This window comes from Colobus angolensis, unplaced genomic scaffold (assembly GCF_000951035.1).
Source record: "Colobus angolensis palliatus isolate OR3802 unplaced genomic scaffold, Cang.pa_1.0 Scaffold109, whole genome shotgun sequence".
Lineage (NCBI taxonomy): Eukaryota > Metazoa > Chordata > Mammalia > Primates > Cercopithecidae > Colobus > Colobus angolensis.
The window spans coordinates 1,096,610-1,122,303 of NW_012111919.1; the positions used below are offsets into that span (position 1 = coordinate 1,096,610).

The following is a 25,694-nucleotide window of genomic DNA, read 5'->3' on the forward strand; positions in this document are numbered from 1 at the left end:
GATCACTTGAGGTCAGGAGTTCAAGACCAGCCTGGCCAACATGGCAAAACCCTGTCTCTACTAAAAATACAAAAATTAGCTGGGCATGGTGGCGTATGCCGGTAATCCCAGCTACTCAGGAGGCTGAGAGGAGAATCGCTTGAACCCAGGAAGTGGAGGTTGCAGTGAGCCAAGATTGTGCCACTGCACTCCAGCCTGGGCAACAGAGTGAGAGTCTGTCTCAAAAAAACAAAAACAAAATAAACAAACAAAAAACATAGTTAAATTGTGAAAAACCAATCCCTAATAATCAAAAGTAAAATGAAACAAAAATACCTATATGTGTATCAGCTGGTGATATAACCACACAGAAACTATTCCAAGTGCCTATTTCTTTATTTATTTATTTAGACCGAGTCTCACTCTGTCACCCAGGCTGCAGTGCAGTGGCGTAATCTCGGCTCACTGCAACCTCCACCTCCCGGGTTCAAGCAATTCTCCTGCCTCAGCCTCCTGAGTAGCGGGGACTACAGGCACGCACCACCACGCCTGGCTAATTTTTGTATTTTTAGTAGAGACAGGGTTTCACCATGTTGGTCAGGCTGCTCTCGAACTCCTGACCTCATTATCCTCCCATCTTGGCCTCCCAAAGTGCTGGGATTACAGATGTGAGCCATTGCGCCCAGCCTATTTTATTATTATGATTATGATTATTAAGATAGAAGCTCACTCTGTTGCTCAACCTGGAGTGCAGTGGTGCAATCTTGGCTCACTACAAACTCCACCTCCTGGGTTCAAGCGATTCTCCTGCCTCAGCTTCCCGAGTAGCCAGGATTACAGGTGCATGCCATGACCGGCTAATTTTTTGTATTTTTAGTACAGATGGGGCTTCGCCATGTTGGCCAGGCTGGTCTCGAATTCCTGACCTCAGATGATCCGCCTGCCTTGGCCTCCCAAAGTGCTGGGATTACAGGGGTGAGAAATCCTATACTCTCGGCTTTGTCCACTGAAAAGGCCTAGAAACAATGGCCAATCCAAAACAAGGAGCACCCAGCACCCACAGTGTGGTTTCTAAATACCATTCCCTGGGCAGGCATGGTGGCTCATGCCTGTAATCCCAGCACTCTGGGAAGGAATTGCTTGAGCCTAGGAGTTTGAGACCAGCCTGGGCAACATGGCAAATCTCTGTCTCTACAAAAAATACAAAAATTAGCTGGGCATGGTGGCATGAGTCTTTGGTCCCAGCTACTCGGGAGGCAGAGGTGGGAGGATTGCTGAAGCAAGAGAGGCAGAGGTTGCAATGAGCCAAGATCCACCACTGCACTCCAGCCTGGGTGACAGAGTGAGACCATCTAAAAAAAAAAAAAAAATTCCTATTTAAAAGGACCAGGGGATCCTTGGAGAAATGGCTGATTCCAGACTTGAGGCAGGTAAAGTATAATGTGTGCCTTGAACACCTGGTCATCCTGGAAAGCCAGGACGCTATTAAAAAAAAAAAAAAAAAATACTAGGGCTGGCCAAGAGCAGTGGCTCACACTTATAATCCCAGCATTTTGGGAGGCTGAGGTGGGGGGACCACGAGTTCAGGAGATGGAGACCATCCTGGTCAATATGGTGAAACCCCATCTCTACTGAAAATACACAAAATTAGCCAGGTATGGCAGTGCACACCTGTAGTCCCAGCTACTCGGGAGACTGAGGCAGGGGAATTGCTTGGACCCGGGAGGCAGAGGTCTCAGTGAGCCGAGATCGCACCACTGACCTCCAGCCTGGCAACAGAGCAAGACTCTGTCTCAAAAATAAATAAATAAACAAACAAACAAACAAACAAACAAACAAACTACTAGGGCTGAGTCAAAAGGACCTAGAAGCCAATGTGAAGATTTCCACTAGCCAAAGATGGAAGAATTTGAGCCTCAATAAGGATAATTACTTTAGTAAACTAAAATACATCAAATTTGTTTAAAGTCATGCATTCATAATATTTTTTAAAAACTCATTGGTACCTTTGGAAGATGCTAGAGGACCAACCCATTATTTTGAAAGTTGGTCAGTGAGAAAAAATAAGCATCTATCCTGCTTTTCGTACACAGACTCTCTCAGGGTAGCAAATTGCTGATGAAGGAAAGGTTTTCTTTTAAGAAGTATTCTAACTGTTAAATAAAGACACAAGAAGAGAATTTAATAGATCACCATTTTGCAATCCCTAATACAGTTCATGGATCTTAGACAATGATTAGCAATGGTTGCTAACATCACAAAAAGAAAGACAACATTAGTTTATCCCGATGGAGGTACTACACAGTAGTGTACTTAGCAAAAATAAATTTGACCTGCACCTGATCAAGTGTCTAGACCTAACTGCCAGTTTACAATACAGGGGAGAGAGCAAAGCTATAAATTAGAGGAGACTTACAAGCTATATCCATAATCATACTTTACCACCTCCTAGCTATGGGATTTCTTCCCCCTCCTCCCTAGACTATCTCTAACGTGACTGGTTTGACCCGATGTTCTCAGGGGCTCCTCCAGCTCTAAGGTTCTATGACAACGTTCTAGTCACCTGTGTGCATGAGCATTTCTTCTACTATCTGCGTGGCGGACTTCTGGGGCTGCTGAGAAATAGGCCCAACATTCTTCAGGAACCAGAAATCAGGTGCTGTCCAGGGAAGCCCCAGATGATGGGTGTGGATGATCCTGTCCACATCAAAGGCTCTGGCTATTAGATCCTTTGCCTCCTCTTCATTCATCAGCCAAATCTCCCGAAACTTCTCATCATCAATAAGAGCAAAATGCCTGTGAAGGAGAGTCACAGAGCATGGCCAGCTGACCCCAGGGCCTGGCCAGGGTCCCCTCAATTGGCAGCAGGGCAAGAACATGAAAAGGAGCTGTGCTAATTCCTGGGTGTGGCCCCATCCCTGGGCAGCTGATTTCCACTTACAGTAAACTGGAAGCCATCCCAACACATCTCAAGAAAAGGCAGGTGACACACAAGTGAAGGACCAGGGGAACACACCACAAAGGGTTAACTAATGCCTGGTCCAACTCCAAAATAGCTGGTGATATCAAGTCCAACAAAATCATAGCCTGTACAAACTCCATCCCCGCCACCTCTATGCTAGGACAAGTGCCTTAGGACCAAGTCCTTAAGATACCGCATGGCTTTCTGTAGCTCCTTGAATTGCAACACAAGACGTTGGTAGTCCAAGGTTAGAGACTGGTTCTCCTCCTGAAACTGCTTTATTTGCTTGGCATATTTTGATCTCAGATTGTTAAGTGTATCACGCAGGCTGGTTGAAGGAAAAAAAAAAGTTAGTCTGCAGCTGAATAGAAGGTATGACGTATGTTGCTCTCATCCACCTGATTCAACTCTACAACAAACCCAGGAGCAGATTTGTGGAAGAGCAGAAAACCCTCCCATATATTCCAAAACACAGATCCCATTTTGATCAACAAAAGGAAGGCAACAGGAGGTCATGGGACAGTCCAAAACGAAATGCATTGAAAACAATCCAGAGCCCATACCCACCAAGAGGCAGCCTCCTACTCAAGACTGTGGACAGAACCTTCTTCGCAACACATCATTTGTCAGAATGCCCACACCCATACCTAGGGCTAGCCTCACATATTTAAATAATCTATCTCAGCCGGGTGCAGTGGTTCAAGCCTATAATCCCAGCACTTTGGGAGGCCAAGGCGGGCGGATCACGAGGTCAAGAGATCGAGACCGTCCTGGCTAACACAGTGAAACCCCATCTCTACTAAAAATAATAAAAAACAAAATTAGCCAGGTGTAGTGGCAGGCGCCTGTAGTCCCAGATACTCGGGAGGCTGAGGCAGGAGAATGGCGTGAACCTGGAAGACGGAGCTTGCAGTGAGCCGAGATCGCGCCACTGCACTCCAGCCTGGGTGACAGAGCAAGACTCTGTCTCGAAAAAATAAAAATAAATAAATAAATAAATAAATATAAATAATCTATCTCAACTATTTCATTGTCATGACTTAGATGTTTAATTCAATTATGAAGCAAGGAAAATTTAAAGAAAAAAATGCATATCACAAAAGCCTATGATACATAAATCTTCCAGCCTCAAAGTGCTGATACCGCTAACAGGTCCAGTAACTCATTCATTCATTCATTCACTTATTCACTTATCATTAAACAAGCACGAAATGCCACTTTCGCACAAGGATATGTTGAAAGACAAAGAAGAATACAAAGATATGTTTCAATACAAGGTACTATCAGTCTAGTCAAAAACAAAGACAAACATTAATTACAGTACAGTATGGCAAGTGCTATAGGAGAGTTTTATGCAGGATGCCAGGGTAGCCCAGAGGTGAGGCATCTATCTTACCCAGGCTTGCAGGGGAGGGGATGGTCCAAAATTTCAAGAACAGCAAGAGGCAGTTAAAACCTGTCCAATAGCACTGTGAATCCAGGCATGGCACAGCTCACCATCTCACTGCTAACAGGAGCTCTGTGCACGGAAACTTGGCCCATAAAATACGCATGGCAGGCACAATTTTTAGACCCAGGCCCATACTTCAGACTTCAAACTGCTACAGAGGTGTCTCTTATCAGTGTCCCATTCACAAAGTCACAGAGAAGTTGAAGGCCAACATATTTTAAGTTTAGAAAATCTAAAAATAAAATTTTCCCTCTCCTAAGTATTATTCTAAAGTGATCAAAATGCCTCTCAAATGCAAACATTCATCATTCATATTTTCATCATCAAGAAAATGCCAAAAAAAGTAGTTACCTTAGTCGCTGATAAAAAGAAACAGCTAACCCATTTTCTTAACTACAGCATTCAAGGAGGCTTTCCAAGCACAGAAGTAAAAATAAGTAGTCATTCCAAAGTGTTTTTTTTCCAATGTCATGCAGTAAAGGAGTTTCTATGTGTCATCTAATTACAAAAGCTACCAAAACAAACTCCAGATGCATACTGAAGGTCTGGGCAAGATAGCAGGAGAGGAAGTCAATAGGGAAGAATGATTGCAAGAGAAGGTTCAACAAAAAGTCCAGAGTGCCTGGAAGCTAGAGATGCAGAGGAGTGAGGCTGGAGAACTGGAAACAGGGAGCAGAGGCAAGTCTGGTTTCAGAAACTGTGCCCTGGAAATGACAGGGCCTCTCCAAGCTGAGCTGTTACCTTGGTAGTTCCAGGTAAATGAAAGGTGAGCTCAGGATTGGGGATATGAAGTTGGTAGTCATCAACAAAAAGGGAATATTCAAAACCATGAGACTGAGGTGTGTGGCAGATGAAATAAAAATTAAAAGCAATGGTAAGGCCTGGGTCTTCTAGATTACCTTATCTAGATACTCAAGACATATCAAGCAAGGAAAAGCAGAACCACCAAAGGAAACAAATAAATTAAGAAAGAAGAGCAAATATTTTAGGGCCACTTAAATCGAAGAAGAAAACCCAGTATCCAATCTTAATAGGATGAGGCCTGAGGAGAAGTCACTACGTTTGGCTAGAAGGGCATCATTGGTATCCTACTATGGGGAGTTTTTGTACAATCCTGGGGTCATAGGTTGCTACGGCTTGAATGTAACTCCTCCAAAATTCAGTGTTGTCAATGTGATAATATTAAGAGGTGGGGCCTTTAAGAGGTAATGAAGCCATGAGGCCTCCCCCATCATGAATGGGATTATGGGATTAAGGCCCTTATAAAACAGGCCTCCCAAAGCCTTAGGCCAGCTTGCTCTCCTGTTCTTCTGCTGAGTGAGGACACAGCGTCCCTCCCCTCTGAAAGATACAGCCCTCACTAGAAACTGAACCTGCCATCCTTGATCTTGGCCTCCCAGGCTCCAGAACTGTAAGAAATAAACTTTTGTCTTTGTAAATTATCCAGTCTCAGGTAGTCTGTTGTAGCAGCACAAACAGATATGTCAAATTATGAAATGTTGGGTGGTGATGAGGAGGAAAGGAAAATGGCAATGAAAGCAAGAGACGAAAAGATGGTGCTTAGAAACGGCAGGGTCCGCTGAAGGGTTTTTCAGGCTGAGGGAAAGATGTCTGAGTTTGAAATAAGAGGGAAGATTCCACTCATCTCTCAGCCACACGCATCAAACCCAAGCTCTGCCTCAAGCGCCTCTCCCGCCTCCCACCTTACCCGTTCTCTACACCCACTGTGCGACTTTCTGAATCCTACCTCCTTGCCTTCAGACCAGCCATTCCCAGCTGCCAGCACTCTCAGACTTGGAGTCTCCTCTTAACTGCTTTTTGCCAGTTCATGTCCCCACCCCCTCCAGTATTTCACTTCTTTGGGAAGCTTTCCCAGGTGCCTCCTCACTGTATTGATGTGTGCCTTTCTTGGATGTTCCCCTATCTAGTATGGGGCTTATATAGTGGGAATTTTTAATAAATATTGTCCCCTGACTATTCTTGTTTCTTAGATAATCAGGCTTAAGATGCCATCCCATTTATTCAGTATCATTTTCTGTGATAAGTAACTACCAAAATGTCAACTGATGTTCCTCTATACATTCAACATGTGTCCAAAATGTATGTATTACCAACCCACAAGTGGAAGAATTCATAAATAATAATAGGCTATTTGGGGTTTGGAGGGAAATCTTCAATCTTGTCTCCTTCTACAAGCAAGAAATCTTATTCCACTCTGGTCCTCAGAGCCTAACACAGTGGTCTGAAACTCAGAATGCAATTCCTAAAGAAAGAAAGGCAGGAAGGATAGGAGCAAGGAGACGAGGAAGAAGGGAAGATGCGTGAGAAATTTCAAGCAATAGGTACCTTTCAATAAGCCATGGTATCTCCACAAAAGCAAACTGGCACATGTCATGAGTACTTAGGTTGGTATTATTTGCAAGGGAAAAAGGTTGGAAGCAATCTACATATCCATCGTTAGAGACTGGTCAAATAAATCATAGTGCATCTATACAGTGGGTCGTAGCAGCTTAACAAATAGTGAAAGCTCTCTATGAACTGGGATGGAAAGGTCTTCAAGACACTCAGCAGTGTGTACAGACTGCCATCATTTGCGTAAAAGTAGATGGGGGATGAGAATATTTGTGTGGGCTTGTATATGCCTAATGAAATTCTGGAAGAGACAAACTGGTTACAGAGGTGGGAAGGAGGAACAAGATGAGTGGGGATGGAAGATCTTTTGCTATGTTCTCTTTTCTTGGGGAGAGAAGGGGAACCACTTGAATGTATTAACTTCTCCAAAAAACTATTTTAATAAGTTTTGGTTATATTTTTAATGGTTTCTACCCCTTCAATAGAAAAAAGTACATATCCATCCCTATTCTCAGCACAGAAAGCCCAGAAGAAAGACGCTCTGCATGCTAGCTTACCGATTGATCTTCCTCTTCTGCTGGGATTTAATCACTGTGCTTTCTTCATCTCTCTTCTTCAGCACCTGCAAGTTGTACTCTAATTTCTCTTGGTTTAGTTGATAGATTGCTTTCCTCTGCTGAAGCTGCTGCTCAAGAATCTAAAGTTTAAAAAAACTATAAATATATATATATGTATATATATGTGTGTATATATATATATATATATATATATACACACACACACACACTAACTCTACACCTGCATCCTTAGTATTATATACACTAGCGCATTTAAAATGTCTTTTGGGGAACATGCTTTGTATAGGTAAATATTTACATAGACATACTTATGGCCGGGCACGGTGGCTCAAGCCTGTAATCCCAGCACTTTGGGAGGCCGAGGCGGGCGGATCACGAGGTCAGGAGATCGAGACCATCCTGGCTAACACGGTGAAACCCCGTCTCTACTAAAAAAAAAAAAAAATACAAAAAACTAGCCGGGCGAGGTGGCGGCGTCTGTAGTCCCAGCTACTCGGGAAGTGAGGCAGGAGAATGGCGTAAACCCGGGAGGCGGAGCTTGCAGTGAGCTGAGATCCGGCCACTGCACTCCAGCCTGGGCGACAGAGCGAGACTCCGTCTCACAAAAAAAAAAAAAAAAAAAAAAGACATACTTACATAGTCCTGCTTATGTATGTTTATTTACCTAATTATGCATCTCCATATTCAGATGTATTTATCTTTGTACCTACACTCATAAAGAATAAAGAGGTAAAAGTATTGGTAGAAGTTTATACTGGAAGTATACAAAAATAAACTTTCCCACATTTATAAGCTTATCTGCACTGTGAATTATACCTAAAATTGTACACAAATAAAGTTATGCTCTGAAATACAAATATATATATTTTCACACACTACTAGTTGGCCCTAGCTTGTGGGCCTCTAATAAATTGTTCAAGTCATGTCAGAGGAACCTTAGGGACAAGTGCCTCAGCCTACATTCTTAGAAAATCTATCATAAGAGTCAAGTTAAAGGCCAACCAGATAAAATACAAGTCAATAAACTGTAAGCTAAGATCTGTGTACCTAACACCTAAGAAAGATCACAGAGCTTTCAAGTCCAACTAACTCCGGTAACTTTCTCCAGACCCTTCAGAGATATGAGTAGCCCCGCTAAAAACACCATAGAAATAAATATGGCCACAAAAACTTGAAATTGCCCCCACTTTGACCTTCCAGGGTGGAATTGTTAGTGTTTAGCAACCCAGGTTCATTTAAAAGGAGGACAGACACATTCATCCTTACTTTTTGGATTTCCATTAGCTGTATTAATTCATTCAGCAAATATTTATTGTGTACCTAATCTGTGTCAGATACTTTTCGAGGTGCCGTTGCGAAAACACCAGTGAGAAAGGCGTAGTCCTGACCCGTCTAGAACAGAGGCAGATAAACAAACACTAGTGATAAGAGGCAAGATAGAGGGAAGCCCAGACCATTATGGGACCAATGAGAGGAGCACTGTCCTTGGTCTTGAGGGACCAGGGAAAGCATCCCTGGAAGATGGTATGTCTAGCTGAGACCTAGAGAATGTGCTGGAGTTACACAGGTGACACCCGAAGGGTGGGCACTCTAGAGAGAGGAAATAGCACATATGAGGCAAAGGGGGTAGGTGCTTTGGGAAAACCACAAGAAGTTTAGGATGTGAGGCACGAGGCAAGAAAAGGTCAGAAATGAGGCTGACAGAGCAGCAGAGCCTTCCCAAGCTAGGAATCTAAAGCATTATCCTGAAGTCAAGGGAGGACCACTAAAAACGTTAAGCAGGGAAGGAAAATGGTTGGTCCAGTCACTGTAGAAAGATCACCCTGACAGGTTGTGAAAAAAAGATCAGAGAGAGGCAAGGCTGGAGGCTGGCATGCTCCTGCCTCTCCCGAGTGAAATGCAGGAATGGGGAAGGCAATCAAGTGGAATCAGAAACTCGATAAAACTGCCACGTGCGTGCTGTCTCCAGCCTCTGTCCCATCTCCCTCTGTTAGGCTACAGACTCTGGCTCAGGAGTCAACAGAGGAAGTGATTCCAAGCGGCTATCACAGCCCGCTCTGGGTCATACTCTAGGAGGGCTCCTGGCTAGGAGGTGACGCTCCTTTGGGTCAGGAAGCACATCATTTCCACGGTTGCTGTGGCATCCGGTGATCCCCACACACATTGTCATAGGGGGAATTAGTCAAGGATATTCTACATCACCACAGCAGAGATTTTTAAATCTCCATTATGAGATGAGTATTTGAATGTCTCCTTCAGAACAGAAGCCTGTAATATCTTTTAACAGATGGTGAATGAAGAACCATATGAGTCCCCGAGATCATAACTAATCCTACCTCTCAATTTCTCTACTTACTTATTTTTTATTTACCCTTTCTAGTTACACATTTTTCTTTGAAAAAACTTTTCCTGAGTACAAAAGCAATATTTGCTCATTGTAGAAAATTTGGAAAGTACAGCAAATGAAAACGAAGACATAGGAGAAAGAAGCTGCAAGGCTACCCAAAATTCCACCCCCAAAGGCAACTTCTGTTAATGCTGGCATGTTTCCCTCCAGTGTCCTTTACATAGTTGGAATCAAACTATGTCTACAATTTTATATCCTACTTTCCTCCCTTAATATCACAACAACAATTTTTCATGTTAGCAAAGTTTTATTAACATCATTTTAATGATACAGAATACTTTTTTTTCTTTTTTTTTTTTGAGATAGAGTCTCACTCGCCCAGGCTGGAGTACAGTGGCATGATCTCGGCTCACTGCAACTTCCACTTCCCGGGTTCAAATGATTCTCCTGCCTCAGCCTCCCAAGTAGCTGGAATTACAGGCACATGCCACCACCACGCCCGGCTAATTATTGTATTTTTAGTAGAGATGGGGTTTCACCATGTTGGCCAGGCTTGTCTCAAACTCCCGACCTCAGGTGATCCGCCCGCCTCGACTTCCCAAAGTGCTGGGATTACAGGCTAGAATACTTTTATATACTATGCCGTTTTATCATATATGAAATATTTAATAGGTCTACCATGTCAAAATAATTTACTATTTCCCTACAGTTGTATGTGTGTGTGTATATATAGTTATATACACTTTTAATAATTTTCTTTACTATAAAATAATGCTGGGACAAATTATATATACAATTCTTGGGGTAATTTGTTTCCTTATGGTAGATTTGTAGAAGTGAAATGACTAAGTCAAAAGTTCTCAATAAGATGCTTTCCAAAGAGAAATCTATGGTTTATGCTCCCACTGGCCATGGGTGCAAGTGCTCACCTCACCCCATTCTGTCAGCACTGAGCATCGTGCCAGGCAGACCCTGCAGCTCCAAGTGCAGGCCTGGCCCTTGGGTAGGGAACTTCAGGCAGGGCAGGGAGCTGCCAGAAGCTTCAACTACAACTACAAAGGACCCTTTCTGAGCCTGTTTAAAATTTAATTTTGAAATGTCTGACTTGCACAGTATCCCCAAGGACCTATGGATGATGCCAACAGCACAGCCTCATTTCAATGGCAGTTATCCGGGTGGTCCCAGGCGGAGTTGCTTTGGGCCCTGTCCCCTTCTAGGGACGGCCCTGAGTGTCTCCTGGGAAAGGGATTCTCAGCAGCTCTTCTTGCAAAGGTGCAATGATTTATGCCTCCACTCCTCAAATGAAACTAGCTCTGCCACTTCAAATGTTACCAGCCTTGGTCATCGTGAGTCAGGAATCAGAACACAAAGCAGACACACGTGAACTGAACATAAGGGAGGCCATTGGTCTACGAGGCAGCTCGGCACAAAAGTCCAATAGAAAAGCTCCACATGGGATGTAACCATCTGAGAACAGATGAGCACTCACAGAGAAGGAGGGTCTTCAGAACTGCTCTCCACTTGGGATGATGAGGAATGGCTGTTCCATCTTCCCAGGAACAGACCCATGTGAAGGCCCTGAGACCCAAAGTGCCTGAGTGTCTGCTCCGATGATTTCCAGGGAGCCCTCCTTCTTCTCGTGGCCTTGCAACAGTCCCCTATCTCTAAGACAGCATTTCCCAGACTTATTTGGCCATAGGATTGTTTTTATATTTACAATACAAGAGCATGTGAACTATAAATGCAAAAGCTCTATCACATGCACGCTCATGTGAATTTCATTCTTCAAGGAAGGTTATTACATAATAATATGTATACGGATGGCTGGGCGTGGTGGCTCATGCCTGCAATCCCAGCACTTTGGGAGACCAAGGAGGGAGGATTGCTTGAGGCCAGGAATTTGAGACCAGCCTGGGCAACAAAGTGAGAACTCATCTCTACACACTAAAAAAAATTTAATTAGCCAGGCAAGGTGGCATGTGCCTGTAGTCCCAGCTATTCGGGAGACTGAGGTGGGAGGTTTGCTTGAGCCTGCTGGGAAGTCAAGGCTGCAGTGAGCTGAGATCATGCCACTGCACTCCAGTCTGAGCAACAGAGGAAGATCCTGTCTCCAAAAAAAAGGGAAACAAGTAGGGGGAGTGGGTGGGCAAAGAACACGAACAACACTTTTCAAAAGAAGGCATACATGCAGCCAACAAGCATATGACAAAATGCTCCACATCACTAATCATTAGAGAAATGCAAATCAAAACCACAATGATATACCATCTCACACCAGTCAGAATGGCTATTATTAAAAAGTATTTAAAACAAAACAAAACAAAAAAACCCCAGGAGATGCTGGTGAGGTTGAGAAAGAAACGCTTATACACAGCTGGAAGGAATGTAAATTAGTTCAGGCATTGTAGAAAGCAATGTGGCAATTCCTCAAAGAACCTAAAACAAAGCTACCATTTGACCCAGCAATCCCATTATTGGATATATACCTAAAGGAGTATAAATGATTCTACCAAAAAGACACATGCATGTATACGTTCATTGCAGCCTATTCACAATAGCAAAGACATGGAATCAACCTAGATGCCCATCAACGGTAGACTGGGTTTTTAAAATGTGGTACATATACACCATGGAATATTATGCAGCCATAAAAAAAGAGCAAGATCATATGGTTTGACATAAAAGTTTAAAAAAAAAAAAGAATGAGAATATGTTCTTTGCAGCAAGATAATTGGAGCTGGAGGCCATTATCCTAAGCAAACTAACCTAGGAACAGAAAACCAAATACCACATGTTCTCACTATAAGTGGGACAAATGAGAACACATGGACACAAAGAGGGGAACAGTAGACATTGGGGCCTACCTGAGGGTGGAGGTTGGGAGCAGGGAGAGGATCAAAAAACTACCTAGCGAGTACTATGCTTATTACCCGGGTAACGAAATAATCTGTACAGCAAACCCCTGTGACATGCAGTTTACCCATATAACAAACCTGCACATGTACCCTGAACCTAAAATAAAAGTTAAAAATACCTGTAATTGATTTTGCTAAATGTCTGTGCTTATTATTCAATTATCCAAAGATATTTTGCAAAGTTGCAGTTCATGTTCTCAAGACTAATGGCAAAACATGATGTTTGTGTTTTATGAGTCATCTATAAAGATTACAATCTAACCTGCCACAAAAGTCCTTGCATGGTAAAGGTAGCATAAATTTTGATAACACCTTCCCACTTTGTCCTGGAGCAGCACAAGCTTCTCCACAGCTGCTTTTGGGTGTTATCTCTTGTCCATGGGCTCAGGAAAAGAGGCTGCCACCAATGTGCCAGCAGGATGGAAATTTAAAACAGCCTTTCCCTCTGGCCTTCTCTGCTGACTCCAGAGACTCCACTGGGCCTATTTACCCCAATCTCGACCCTCAGCTGGGCCTGCAGGATCCCATGTTGGAACCCGAAGACTGGCAATGTCATCTCAGGCCACACTCTTGCTCCCCCTTTCTGCCCCATCTCTTTCTCTTTGACACTATTTGTGTAGCTTGTTTTCTGTTTTTTTTTTGTTGTTGTTGTTTTGTTGTTTTGTTGTGTTTTGAGATAGAGTCTCGCTCTGTTGCCCAGGCTGGAGTGCAGTGGTGCAATCTTGGCTCACCGTGAGCTCCGCCTGCCGGGTTCACGCCATTCTCCTGCCTCAGCCTCCCGAGTAGCTGGGACTACAGGCTCCCGCCACCACGTCCAGCTAATTTTTTGTATTTTTAGTAGAGACAGGGTTTCACCGTGTTAGCCAGGATGATCCTGATCTCCTGACCTCATGATCCGCTCACCTCGGCCTCCCAAAGTGCTGGGATTACAGGCGTGAGCCACTGTGCCCGGCCGTAACTTGCTTTCTTCCTTAATAGATTATAAATTCCTTGAGGGCAGGGGCTGTACTTTGCTAATCTCTGTGCTTTGCATAATGTAAATTAATATAGTGTAAATAAATAACATATTTAATTTGGGGGGGTTAATATTCTAGTATTAAAGGTAGCAGCCCCTAAATTTGAGCTGAACATCTTACAATCCTAAATGAGTGTATAAGGCCTACAGATAAAAACATTTGCTTCCTGCATCAAGAATTAAATGTTTCTAGCAGTTTTCTTTTCGGGTAGTGGGGAGGGGTAGGGAGTTTCCACCTAAGCACACAATGTTTACAGGCTTCTCTTTGCTCTGCTATTAATAACATGACCTTTACTGGCAGTAAGCACTTGAACAGTAAGACTTCTTTTTACTTCTTGTACTTCACCCATCATCCAAATCTATGTGTACTGTATCCTTCCCATTTTTGTGGTTTGCAAGAATTTTAGTTCCATATTTTAGAATTGATAGAGTGTTATACATTAGTTGGGAAGAGCAAATTTGACATTGAACTGCGTGTTACATCTTCTTAAAAAAATCAGTGCCATTTGGCTTGAATGTCTAGTGAAAGTACACTTAAGAGTCACTATGATAAAGTTCAACCTACTAAAACATTCCGCATGTTGCCATATGGGTAGTCCCTGATTTGATGATTTTTCCCCCCAGTTACAGTGTGGAAAGTGGTATAGGTAGCCTCGGTTTCCATCTGACACAGGAAAGAACTATGATGCAAAGGCACTGTGCCCCTTTCTGCCTGAAATGTCTCCATCTGCGCACATGCCACCGTCGGTCAACCTGGACAGGGACAGCCAGCGGAGCCAGGTCTCCCGGTCTCCCTGGCTCCCTGCCCCCCACTTCTCTGATCTTACTCTACCTCCTACACCCACCTCAGGATCTCCCTAGGTCCTAGAATTTTTTGCTTCATTCAAGTATTTGGACATTGGATTAAGAACATGAAACTCCATGTATCTCACTGAGGCTAACAGTACATAGTTTTGTCACATAAATTATCACAGAACCAAGACAAATTCAGAAAGTTTAACAATAGCCATTTTCAGTAAAATTATATCACATGTACAGCCCACAGAAAGAGTGCTATTGTATTACAGACTTGTAGTGTTCTGTCAGTAACTCTCATATCTGTGACATTAATATGAGAAGGACCTGGGAAAATTCTCAAGACTAGTAAATATATTTGTAACCTAATGGGGTTTTTGATTTAACTTCATGATATCAAGTGATAGGAAAAGAACTGAAACTCTAACAAAAGCTATGTGGAAAAGCTTTCATCTAACACCTTTTTCTACATAGAGACTGAAATGAATAGACCATACTTGAATATTAAGATGCAATTACATTACATGTACATGTAATTAGAGATGCATTTTTTTTTAACTGGTATTGAAACAGCCTAGGGGCTTGGAAAAAAACTTTAGAAACCAGAAATAACCTCCTACTACTGCAGGAATCCTTCTTCAACACCACAGACAGACACAGTCATTCAGCCATTGCATATTTTAAGATAAAGCCATCTTTGTTTTGTGGAATGCCCTTCTGAATATTGGACAGTTCTAACTCTTAGAAGTTTCTTTCTGATAGTCAGAATTTGCCTCACTGAAATTTCCAACCATCAGTCAAGGGGCTGTTTGAAATAAGGGAAGAATATAGGCTTTTGAGCCAGACAGAACTGGATTTGAATCCAGGGTTTATCGTGTACTAGATATACAGCTTTGTCTCTAAGCTTCAGATTTCTGATGTATAAAATGCTGTTGGTGATGAAGATTAGAGTTCATTAAAGTGTCTGGAATATGGGAGAGACTCACTTGATGGCTGCCATTATTAGCAGTAGCTGTCCTAGCTTTGGCTCTTGGACATAGCCAACTTGCCCTAGGGACATTTTTCCTTTGCTAGAAGAAAATGGCTTCCAGACCTCTGTAGTATCTTGGCAGTTTTTCTTTCTTTCTCTTCCTTTCTTTCTTTTCTTTTTTCTTTTCTTTTCTTTTCTCCTTCCCTCCCTCTCCTCTTTCTTTTCTCTTTCTTTCTTTCTTTCTTTTTTCTTTTCCTTGCTTTCTTTTCCTTTCTTTCTTTTCCTTTCTTTCTTTTTCTCTCTTACTTTCTCTCTCCCTTTCTCTCTTTCTTTCTGACAAAGTCTTGCTCTGTTGCCCAGGTTGGAGTGCAGTGGTGTGATCACAGCTCACTACAGCCTTAAACTCCTGGGCTCAAGTGACCCTCCAACCTCAGCCTCCTGAGTAGCTGGCACTACAGGTGTGTGCTACCAGGCTCAGCTAATTTCTTTTTATTTTTTGCTGAGACACAGTTTCACTATGTTGCCCAGGCTCGTCTCAAACTCCAGGTCTCAAGTGATCCTCCCTCCTCGGCCTCCCAAAGTGCTGGGATTACAAGTGTAAGCCACCATGCTCAGCTCACCTCCACTGGTTTCTTAAAGAAAGTATCTCTCTGCATATATCCTGTACATGAGCTCCTTCAGATATGAATATTTAAAAGAAGGCAAATGATTAATAAATACGTGCTGAAGGGACTACCTCTAGAATGTCACAGGTAGTTGCTAAATAGGAAACATTCACAGGTGTTGGCCATCTGCTCCGCCACCCAGGCACCCTAGTGAGGACCAGCTGCTGCACCTGCACATCCTGCTCCAGCTTGATCTTGATCGTGTTGTACTCTTCACAATCCCGGATCCTCTGCCTGTTCAGCTGCTTCTCATAGTCCTCCACTTTTTTCATGCGGTTGGTAAGATACTCCAGCTAAAGGCACAGGAAGACAAGAGAAAAGTTAGGGACCATCCTTGCCCCACCTCAATCCTTTGGATGGCCTGACCAGCATGACACAGGGGAGAGTTTGGAAGTTTCATGGCTCCACAGGGAGTCTGGTGGTTTTCAGAAGTCCTGAATACCCAAGGCTTTTAGGACTTGGGTCGTATTGCCTAATGGGGTCATTACTCCAGAAACTCTAAGAGGAATGCTCCATTATGAAATTAAGCTCATCTCCTTGAAGTCTAAATATTTGAAAAAAAAGAAAAGAAATTATGCACAGACCCTGAAATCAGATGTTTATATTTCTGAAAAGTCTATTGGATCTTGGTTGAGTCACTTCTTTGTTCTTTACAACTCTGAAATAAAGTGATAATAACACACCCTTTAAAAATGTGTCTTAAAACACTTTGGGCCACGAATATTCACAGCTGGGTGAGATACCCAGTAAACAAAGGGGAAAGTGACGGGACCATGGAAAACACGGCAAGCTGCCTGGGTGGTACTCACCACCACCACAGAGATGATCCCCATCTGCAAGGCCACACTGATTAGCTAGGAAGTGCAGTAGTATTTAGCCACAGCAGTTCTACTCAAGACACAAAAAGGCGGCCAGGCGTGGAGGCTCACGCCTGTAATCCCAACACTTTGGGAGGCCAAGGCGAGCGGATCACGAGGTCAGGAGATTGAGACCATCCTGGTCAACATGGTGAAACTCATCTCTACTAAAAATACAGAAATTAGCATGGTGGCATATGCCTGTAATCCCAGCTACTTGGGAGGCTGAGGCAGGAGAATCACTTGAACCAGGGAGTCGGAGGTTGCAGTGAGCCAAGATCGCGCCGCAGTATTCCAGCCTGGCAACAGAAGTGACACTGCAACTCAAAGGAAAAAAAAAAAAAAAAGGCCAGGCGCGGTGGCTCAAGCCTATAATCCCAGCACTTTGGGAGGCCAAGACGGGTGGATCATGAGGTCAGGAGATCGAGACCATCCTGGCTAACACAGTGAAACCCCATCTCTACTAAAAAATACAAAAAACTAGCTGGGCAAGGTGGTGGGCACCTGTAGTCCCAGCTACTCAGGAGGCTGAGGCAGGAGAATGGCATAAACCCGGGAGGCGGAGCTTGCAGTGAGCTGAGATTGGGTCACTGCACTCCAGCCTGGGCGACAGAGCAAGAATCTGTCTCAAAAAAAAAACAAAAACAAAAAGGCTAGCGAATTCAGTCACAATAGAAATCACCCAGACCCCACAGATCACCCTTGACAGCCTCCACCCTTTACCTCTTTGGCATTATGAGCCTGAAGGGCCCGCTCCCATTTCTTCTTATTACTGGCCAGGAGCTCTTGGCGTTCCACCTCAAATGCTTTCTATGACCGAGAAGGAAAAAGACTCTTGCATCTGTTTTGATTGGGCAGGTCCCACCAGTGTCAAAGAACTTTTAGGTAACTGTAAAAATGCTGTACCAACAACCACATAGTAAAAGTCAATTTCAAATGCAGACTTGCCAAGTTTCATGAGACCAAATGGCTATGGAAGGAGCTGCATGGAAATTAGCTGTTATGAAGACGATATCCGAATGCAGAGAGGAGATGTTTCAACAGTCCCATGGCTTAGTCATTATCAGAGGCAGGGCACTGGAGGAAGGCCAGTGCCCCTGTTGTCAGTCATACGGCAGGCCCTGGTGTGTAATTCAACTGACTACCGTTGATGCGTTGCCATGGTTGGGGTTCCCATGAAGCAAAGGCAGCATGAAGCTCACAAGGGTTAGGTTTGGGAATGCAGAAATAAGTCTCCAACAACCCAGAGAGAGAGAGGCCTCCACCCTCTTGGCTCTCTTCCATCTTGGAAAGGGCTAAATCTCAATCTCAATCTTGAACATTTCATTCAAATTCAAAATACTGATTCCTGAATCCTATGCAACACTCCCCTTTGCCACTGTCTGCCCCAGCTGCCATAAAGAAACAAAGAAATGCCTCGTATAGAGTTTATGCTTATGGAGTGCTAATCCCCCTTTTTTGTTCCCCAACCCCTTGCTCGTCTTATTTTCTTTCAAAACACTTATTACCACCTGTGAAATAATATATTTAGTAACTTGTTTATTGTCTAGCTGCCTCCTACTAGAATACAGGCTCCACCAGGAACTTTGTTTTGTTCATAGCTGCATCCCTAGCCCCCTGGAACAGTGCCCAGCATATAGTAGACACTTGATATGTACTTGTCAAATGAATGAATAAGTAAATAAATTAATAAAACCTGAGAGCAAAACAGAAATCAGAGGACAGAGAAGTCATCTAGGGCCCTCCTTAGATCATTAGGACAGACCTAGACCTCCTCCCAGGGGCCCCCCAAGAGCAGAAACCAGGTCCTTTCACACCGTTACCTCAATGTTACAGAGCTCCTCACGGAAGGTTTTCATCACATTCTTCACCTGTTGTTCCATCCGCTCCAGAAGCAGGGAGATGTCATCTGACTGTTTCTTCAAATCCTTCACATACTGGTCATCCTTTGTTTTTAACTCCTAGAAAAAAGCATGGAAAAGGCTGGCCACAAACTGCAGGAGCAGGAGGTGCCAAGCACTATCTCTAGACCCCTCTCACCAGAATCTGTCAACGCTAGGACATGAAACTGTACAAAGAGGGCTGGGCACAGTGGCTCACACCTATAATCTCAGCACTTTGGGAGGCTGAGGCAGGTGCTTCAGCTCAGGAGACCAGCCTGGGTAGTATGGCAAAACTCTGTCTCTATAAAAAAATACAAAATTAGCCAGATGTGGTGATGCACGCCTGTGGTCCCAGCCACTTGGGAGGCTGGGGTGGGAGGATCTCTTGAGCCCAGAAGGTGGAGGCTACAGTGAGCCATGATTGCACCACTGCACTCCAGCCTGGGAGATGGAGTAAGACCCTGTCTCTATAATAATAATAATAATAATAATAATAATAATAATAATAAACTGTACAAAGAGAAAGTGGCTTCAGAAGAGTCTTAGAAGGCCTGAGATAAAGCACAGTAGATGGAGTGGAATGGGCTGTGCTCAGTGCAAAGCTCTTAACAAGCACCCAGGACCAAACCCCTCAATGTTATCACCTGCTGCAAATCTCCCTGCAAGCTCCCAGAAAGCCTAGAGTGTCCCAGCTGAGTAATTAATGTCCAGGTTCCAACACAGGAACATATCTACTGCAGACTAAGTTGCATTCTTTAACTAAGGACTCAACTCTGGAACAGCATTTGCTGTAAAAATACTACAGTCATGTGCCACGTAACAACATTTCAGTCAATGATGGACCACATATATGACAGTGGTCCCATAGGATTATAATACGGCATTTCTACTGTGCCTTTTCTGTTTAGATGCACAACTACTTAGCACTGCGTTACAGCTGCTTACAGTATTCAGTACGGTGACATTCTAGACAGGATTGTAGCCTGGGAGCAATAAGTTAGGTGTGTAGTAGGTTATACCATCTAGGTTTGTGTAAGCACGTTATGATGTTCTCACAACAATGAAATCACCTAACAATGCATTTCTCAGAATATATCCCCATCATTAAGTGATGCATGAATATATTTCTATTAGATAGCTAATAATTCTATAATTATGACAAAGCTTTTACTTCTAATTAAAAGTTTATCACTTGAAAAGACATCAAAATTGGAAGTTAAAATTATCTCTGTTCACAGATGACATGATCTTACATGCAGAAAAACCAAAGATTTCACACACACGAAAACCTGTTAGAACTTAAACAAATTCAGCAAAGTTGCAGGACACAAAATCAAAATTCACACTATTCACCACTATTCACAATAGCCAAGAATTGGAATCAACCTAAGTGTCCATCAGCAGATGAATGGATAAAGCAAATGTGGTACATAGACACAATGGAGTACTATTCAGCCATAAAAGAGAATGAGATCCTGTCACATACAAAAACGTGGATGGAATTGAAAGGCATTGTGTTAAATGAAATAAGCCATGCACAAAAATTCAAACTTTGCATGTTCTCACTCGTTTGTGGGAGCTAAAATTTAAAACAATTGAACTCGTAGAGATAGAAAGTAGAATGATAGCTACCAGAGACTGAGAAGTGTAGTGTGGGGGGTCGGGGAGGAATGGGGATGGTTAATAGGTACAAAAATATAGTTAGAATGAATAAGATCTAGTATTTGACAGCACAACAGGGTGACTAAGGTCAGCTAGATTTGTTGTACATTTTAAAATAACTAAAAGAGTATAACTGGAATGTTTGTAACACAAAGAAATGACACAGCTTGAAGTGATGGATACCCCATTTACCCCAATGTGATTATCACACACTGTATGGCTGTATCAAAATATCTTATGTACCCCATAAATATATACGCCTACCCATAAAGTTTTTTAATTTTAAATTAAAAAAAAAATCAGGTGTGGTGGCTCACACCTGTAATCCCAACACTTTGGAAGGTGGAGGTGGGTGGGTAATTTGAGGTCAGGAGTTCGAGACCAACCTTGGCAACATGGTGAAACCCCATCTCTACTAAAAGCACAAAAATTAGCTGGGCATAGTGATGCACGCTGTAATCCCAGCTACTTGGGAGGCTGAGGCAGGAGGATCACGTGAGCCCAGGAGGTGGAGGTTGCAGTGAGCCAAGATCAGTCTACTGCACTCCAGCCTGGGCAACAGAGTGAGACTCTGTCTCAAAAAAATTAAATTAAAAGTTTAAAAAATTTTTAACCAGTTGCATTCTTATATGCAAATAATGACCAATCCAAAATGGAAATTAAGAAAATAATCTATTTACCATAGCACCAAAAAGAATGAAATACTTAGGAATAAACTTAACCAAGTAGGCCTTGTACACTGAAAACTGTAAAACATTACTAAAAGAAATCAAAGAAGACATAAACAAATGGAAGATATCCTGTGCTTATGAATTGGATGACTCAATACTGTTAAAATGTCCACACTATACAAAATAATCTACAGATTCAATGCAATCCTTATCAAAATCCCAACATTATTTTTTGTGGAAATAGGAAAACCATCCTAAAATTCGTAAAATTCAGAATCTCAAGGGACTCCAAATAGCCAAAATAATCTTGAAAAAGAACAAAGTTGGAGGTCCCACATTCCCTGATTTCAAAACATACTACAGACTGGGTGCAGTGGCTCATATCTGCAATCCCAGCACTTTGGGAGGCTGAGGTAGGTGGGTCACCTGAGGTCAGGGGTTCGAGACTAGCCTGACCAACATTGTGAAACTCCGTCTCTACTAAAAATGCAAAAATTAGCCAGGCAAGGTGGCACACGCCTGTAGTCTCAGCTACTCGGGAGGCTGGGGCAGAAGAATTCCTTGAACCCTAGAGACAGAGGTTGCAGTGAGCCAAGATCACACCACTGCACTTCAGCATGAGCAACAGCAAAACTCTGTCTCAAAAAAAAAAAAAAAAAAAAAAAAAAAAAAAAAAAAAAAAAAAACTACAAAGAGCAACAGTAATTAAAAGAGTGTGGTACTGACATAAAAATAGATATATAGATCAAGGGAACTAGAGAGTCCAGAAATAAACCCCTACATATATGACCAAATGGCTTTTGACAAGGGTCAAAATGGTAAATGAATAATATACAAACCCCCGCATCTATGGTCAAATGACTTTGACAAGACTATACAGTGGTGAGGTGGATAGTCTCTTCAACAAATGATATTGAGAAAACTGGATATTCACAGGCAAAAGAATGAAGTTGGGCCCTTACCTTATACCATATACAAAAATAACTCAAAATTGATTAAAGACCTAAAACTACTAAACTCCTGGAAGAAAATGTAGGAGCCATTTTTTAACAGTTTAACTGTTGTGTTAACACACAATAGTTAAACACAACTGGGTCTACACATTGGATTTGGCAATAATTTCTCAGATATGACACCAAAAGCCCAGGCAACAAAATCAAAAATAGACAAATGGGGCTGCACCAAACTCAGAAATGTTTGCACATCAAAAAAAAAAAAAAAATCAAGAATAAGAAGGCAATATATGGAACAGGAAATCATAATTGAAAATCATATATCTGATAAGGGGTTAATGTCCGAAATACATAAGGAACTTCTATAACTCAAAAACAACCCAAATTAAAAATAAGCAAAGGATTTAAATAGACATTTCTCCAAAGATGATACACGAATGGCCAAGAAACACATGAAAAAGATGCGCAACATCTCTAATCATTAGGGAAATGTAAATCCAAACCACAAGGAGCTATCACCTCACACTATCAACACGGAAACTAACACAAAAAACAGGATGTAAGTGTTGGTGAGAATACAGAGAAGTTAGAACCCTTGTGTACTGTTAGTGGGAATGTAAAATGGTGCAGTGATTATAAAAAACAGTATGGAGGTTCCTAAGAAAATTAAAAACAGAATTACCATATTACCAGCCATCCTACTTTTAAGTGTACCAAATAATTCAAAGGAGGATCTCAAAGAGATACGTGTATACCCATGTTCACAGCAGTATTACTCATGATAGCCAAAAGGTGAAATCCAACCCAAATATCCATTCACAGGAGAATGTATAAAACAAGATGTGGTATACATATGCAATGAAATACTACGCAGCCTTAAAAAGGAAGGCAGTCGTGTCACGTGCTACAATGAAGTCCATCACACTAAGCCAAATATGCTAGTCACAAAAGGACAAATGCTGTATGATTTCACTCACAGGAAGTATCTAATAGAGTAGTTAAAATCACAGAAACGGAAAGTAGAAAGGTGATTACCAAGGGCTAGGGGGAAGGGGAAGAGGGAATTGGTGTCTGAGGGGCATAGAGTTTCCATGTTGCAAGATGAAAAGTTCTTAGAGATCTGCTGCATCTGAATGCTGTATACTTAACATGACCGAACTATAGTTTTTTGTTTTTTGTTTTGAGACGGAGTCTCACTCGCTTTGTCACCCAGGCTGGAGTGCAGTGGCGTGATCTTGGCTCACTGCAACCTTTGCCTCCCATGTTCAGGCGACCCTCCTGCCTCAGCCACCCAAGTAGCTGAGATTACAGGCGTGTGCCACCATGCACGGCTAATTTTGATACTTTTAGTAGAGATGGGGTTTCACCACGTTGGCCAGGCTGGTCTCAAACTCCTGATCTCAAGTGATCCGCCTGCCTCAGCCTCACAAAGTGCTGGGATTATAGGCATGAACCACTGCACCCAGCCCATGAACTATACACTTTAAAATGGTTATGATGGCAAATTTAATGTTATGTGTTTCTTACCATCTTAAAAAAAAAAAAAGAAAAAGTTTATACCATGAGTTGTACAGGATTCTAAATAATGAAGTAAAAGGTTTCTACATTTTTCCATTCAGGGAAAGCAAACCAATAACCTAGCTAAATCCCAGGCAGATCCCCAGTGACTGGGCTGGAGGGCCCGGGCCGCTTGCCTGTTGTAACTCACTGATGAGCTTGTTCTTATCTTCTAAGAGGCCAGCACAGTGCAGCTGTTGGGTATTGAGCATTTCCCACAGCTCTTGGGGAATTCTCTTCTGCTTGCCCTCTTCCCACTTTGAGGTGATTTCGTCAAATTTGTCCTGGCTGGTCTTAACTTCATTCTCCAGCTTCTCAATCCTGCAAATACAAACATGCCAGCCATGCCAGCCCAGCTCCAGATGCTGCCTTCCAATAGAGCAGGTATGTTCTCTAGAATCTCTAGAATATAAAACCCAGGTACTGGGCACTGCCCAAACACACCCACCCAAAATCAAACTCAATGCTGAGAAATCTTTTCGTTTAACGCTTGACTACAAGTAACTTAAGCTAAGTAAAGAAAATGACACATAGCAAAAACAGATCAACATTAAGGCTACACACACACACATACACACGCGCACACACACACACAAACACACCAAGATCAATTGGTCACCAGCTTCTTAGTAATATGATAACACACAACAGTTAAACACAACTGGGTCTCTGGAGTCACAGAGCTTATGTTGAAGTCCTGACTTGGCTCCTAACTGACTGTCAACCTTTTAGATAAGTTGCATAACCTCTTCAAGCCTCTCTTTTCTCTTCTGTAAAATGGAGTGGATGCAAAGTATCTATCTTCATGTGGCTGGCTGTTGTCAGGATGAAATAAGATGACGCACACAGCACAGGTGCTCAGCGTGGGAGTCACTTAACACATGGTACTTAAATTATCGATTTTTTATTAGCAACATGACCTCAATTGTCTGGCTACTCCTCTCCCAAGTTACCAATAAATGACTAGTGGAATGTACAAATATGGAAACTCCGCCATGAGGAATGGAAAATAGGGAGAGCCTTTCCATAAATTCCAAAGAATCTCTGTGACAGAGCACACTGAGGTGGGGTGAGGTGGCAGGAAGGCAGGACAGCTGAGCTGGGGCCCCTCTGGAAACAGTGGCTAGGATATCTCCCAGAGACTCTCTGCTCCTTGTAACAGACTAATCCTGTGACAGCACCTCCAAACAAACTCCCTGAGGAACCGAAGTCACAGCTTAAACATTCTGCAATCCTCTCTCCCTGTCCCATCCCACACCCACCCCACCTTCCAAGCTAGGACACTTTTTAAATTTAATTGACTTTTTTATTTCAAGAAATGAGAAAGAGTTGTCAGGTCATCTTTCCACAGCACAATGACCTTGTAACCTGCCCACTGGGACCTTCAGCGTTCCTCTGTGGCTAGAGGATGAGGCCTAACTCCTTGCATGACCTTCCCCGCCTTTCACAAGCTGACCCTGCTGGGAATCTGCCAACTCTGTTCCTGGTACAGCCCATAAAGGCAGTGGGAAGTTTTGAGAATAAAAGTCAACCACCTTTACTGGTAGAGCTGCTAACGTTGCTAACGAGGGAACTACTTACGCTGAACAACTAAAAATATTGTTAAAATCGTCCCCTGTATGTATATGATAAGCCTAAATGGTCAAGTGGTTGCTTGCTTTCTTTCTTTTTAAAGACAGGGTTTCACTCCCATTGCCTAGGCTGGAGTCCAGTGGCACACTCTTGGCTCACTACAACGTCTGCCTCCTGGGCTCAAGTGAGACTCCTGCCTCAGCCCCCTGAGTACTGGGACTACAGGTGTGCACGTGCCACCACACTCAGCTAATTTTTTGTATTTTTAGTAGAGATGGAGGTTCACCATGTTGGCCAAGCTGGTCTCAAACTCCTGACCTCAAGTGATCCGCCCGCCTCGGCCTCCCAAAGTGCTGCGATTACATGCATGGGCCACCCCACGCCTGGCCAAGTGGTTGCTCTTCTAATTGTTTAAGAAATTAATCGAAGGCCGGGCGCGGTGGCTCAAGCCTGTAATCCCAGCACTTTGGGAGGCCGAGACGGGCGGATCACGAGGTCGGGAGATCGAGAC

The 25,694-nt window shown here is 42.9% G+C and overlaps 1 protein-coding gene across 1 annotated transcript in view; it reads right to left on the reverse strand.

The window, feature by feature from the left end:
• Positions 1–25,694, reverse strand: part of DRC1 (dynein regulatory complex subunit 1) — a 57,093-nt gene that overhangs the window by 9,532 nt on the left and 21,867 nt on the right. The window contains exons 4-10 of the mRNA XM_011950261.1: positions 23,749–23,932; positions 18,709–18,846; positions 17,609–17,695; positions 16,199–16,321; positions 7,301–7,440; positions 3,135–3,269; positions 2,543–2,775 (exon numbers count right to left, since the gene is read on the reverse strand). Of these exons, the coding sequence (XP_011805651.1) occupies positions 2,543–2,775; positions 3,135–3,269; positions 7,301–7,440; positions 16,199–16,321; positions 17,609–17,695; positions 18,709–18,846; positions 23,749–23,932 (1,040 nt within the window). The remainder of the gene's footprint in view (positions 1–2,542; positions 2,776–3,134; positions 3,270–7,300; positions 7,441–16,198; positions 16,322–17,608; positions 17,696–18,708; positions 18,847–23,748; positions 23,933–25,694) is intronic.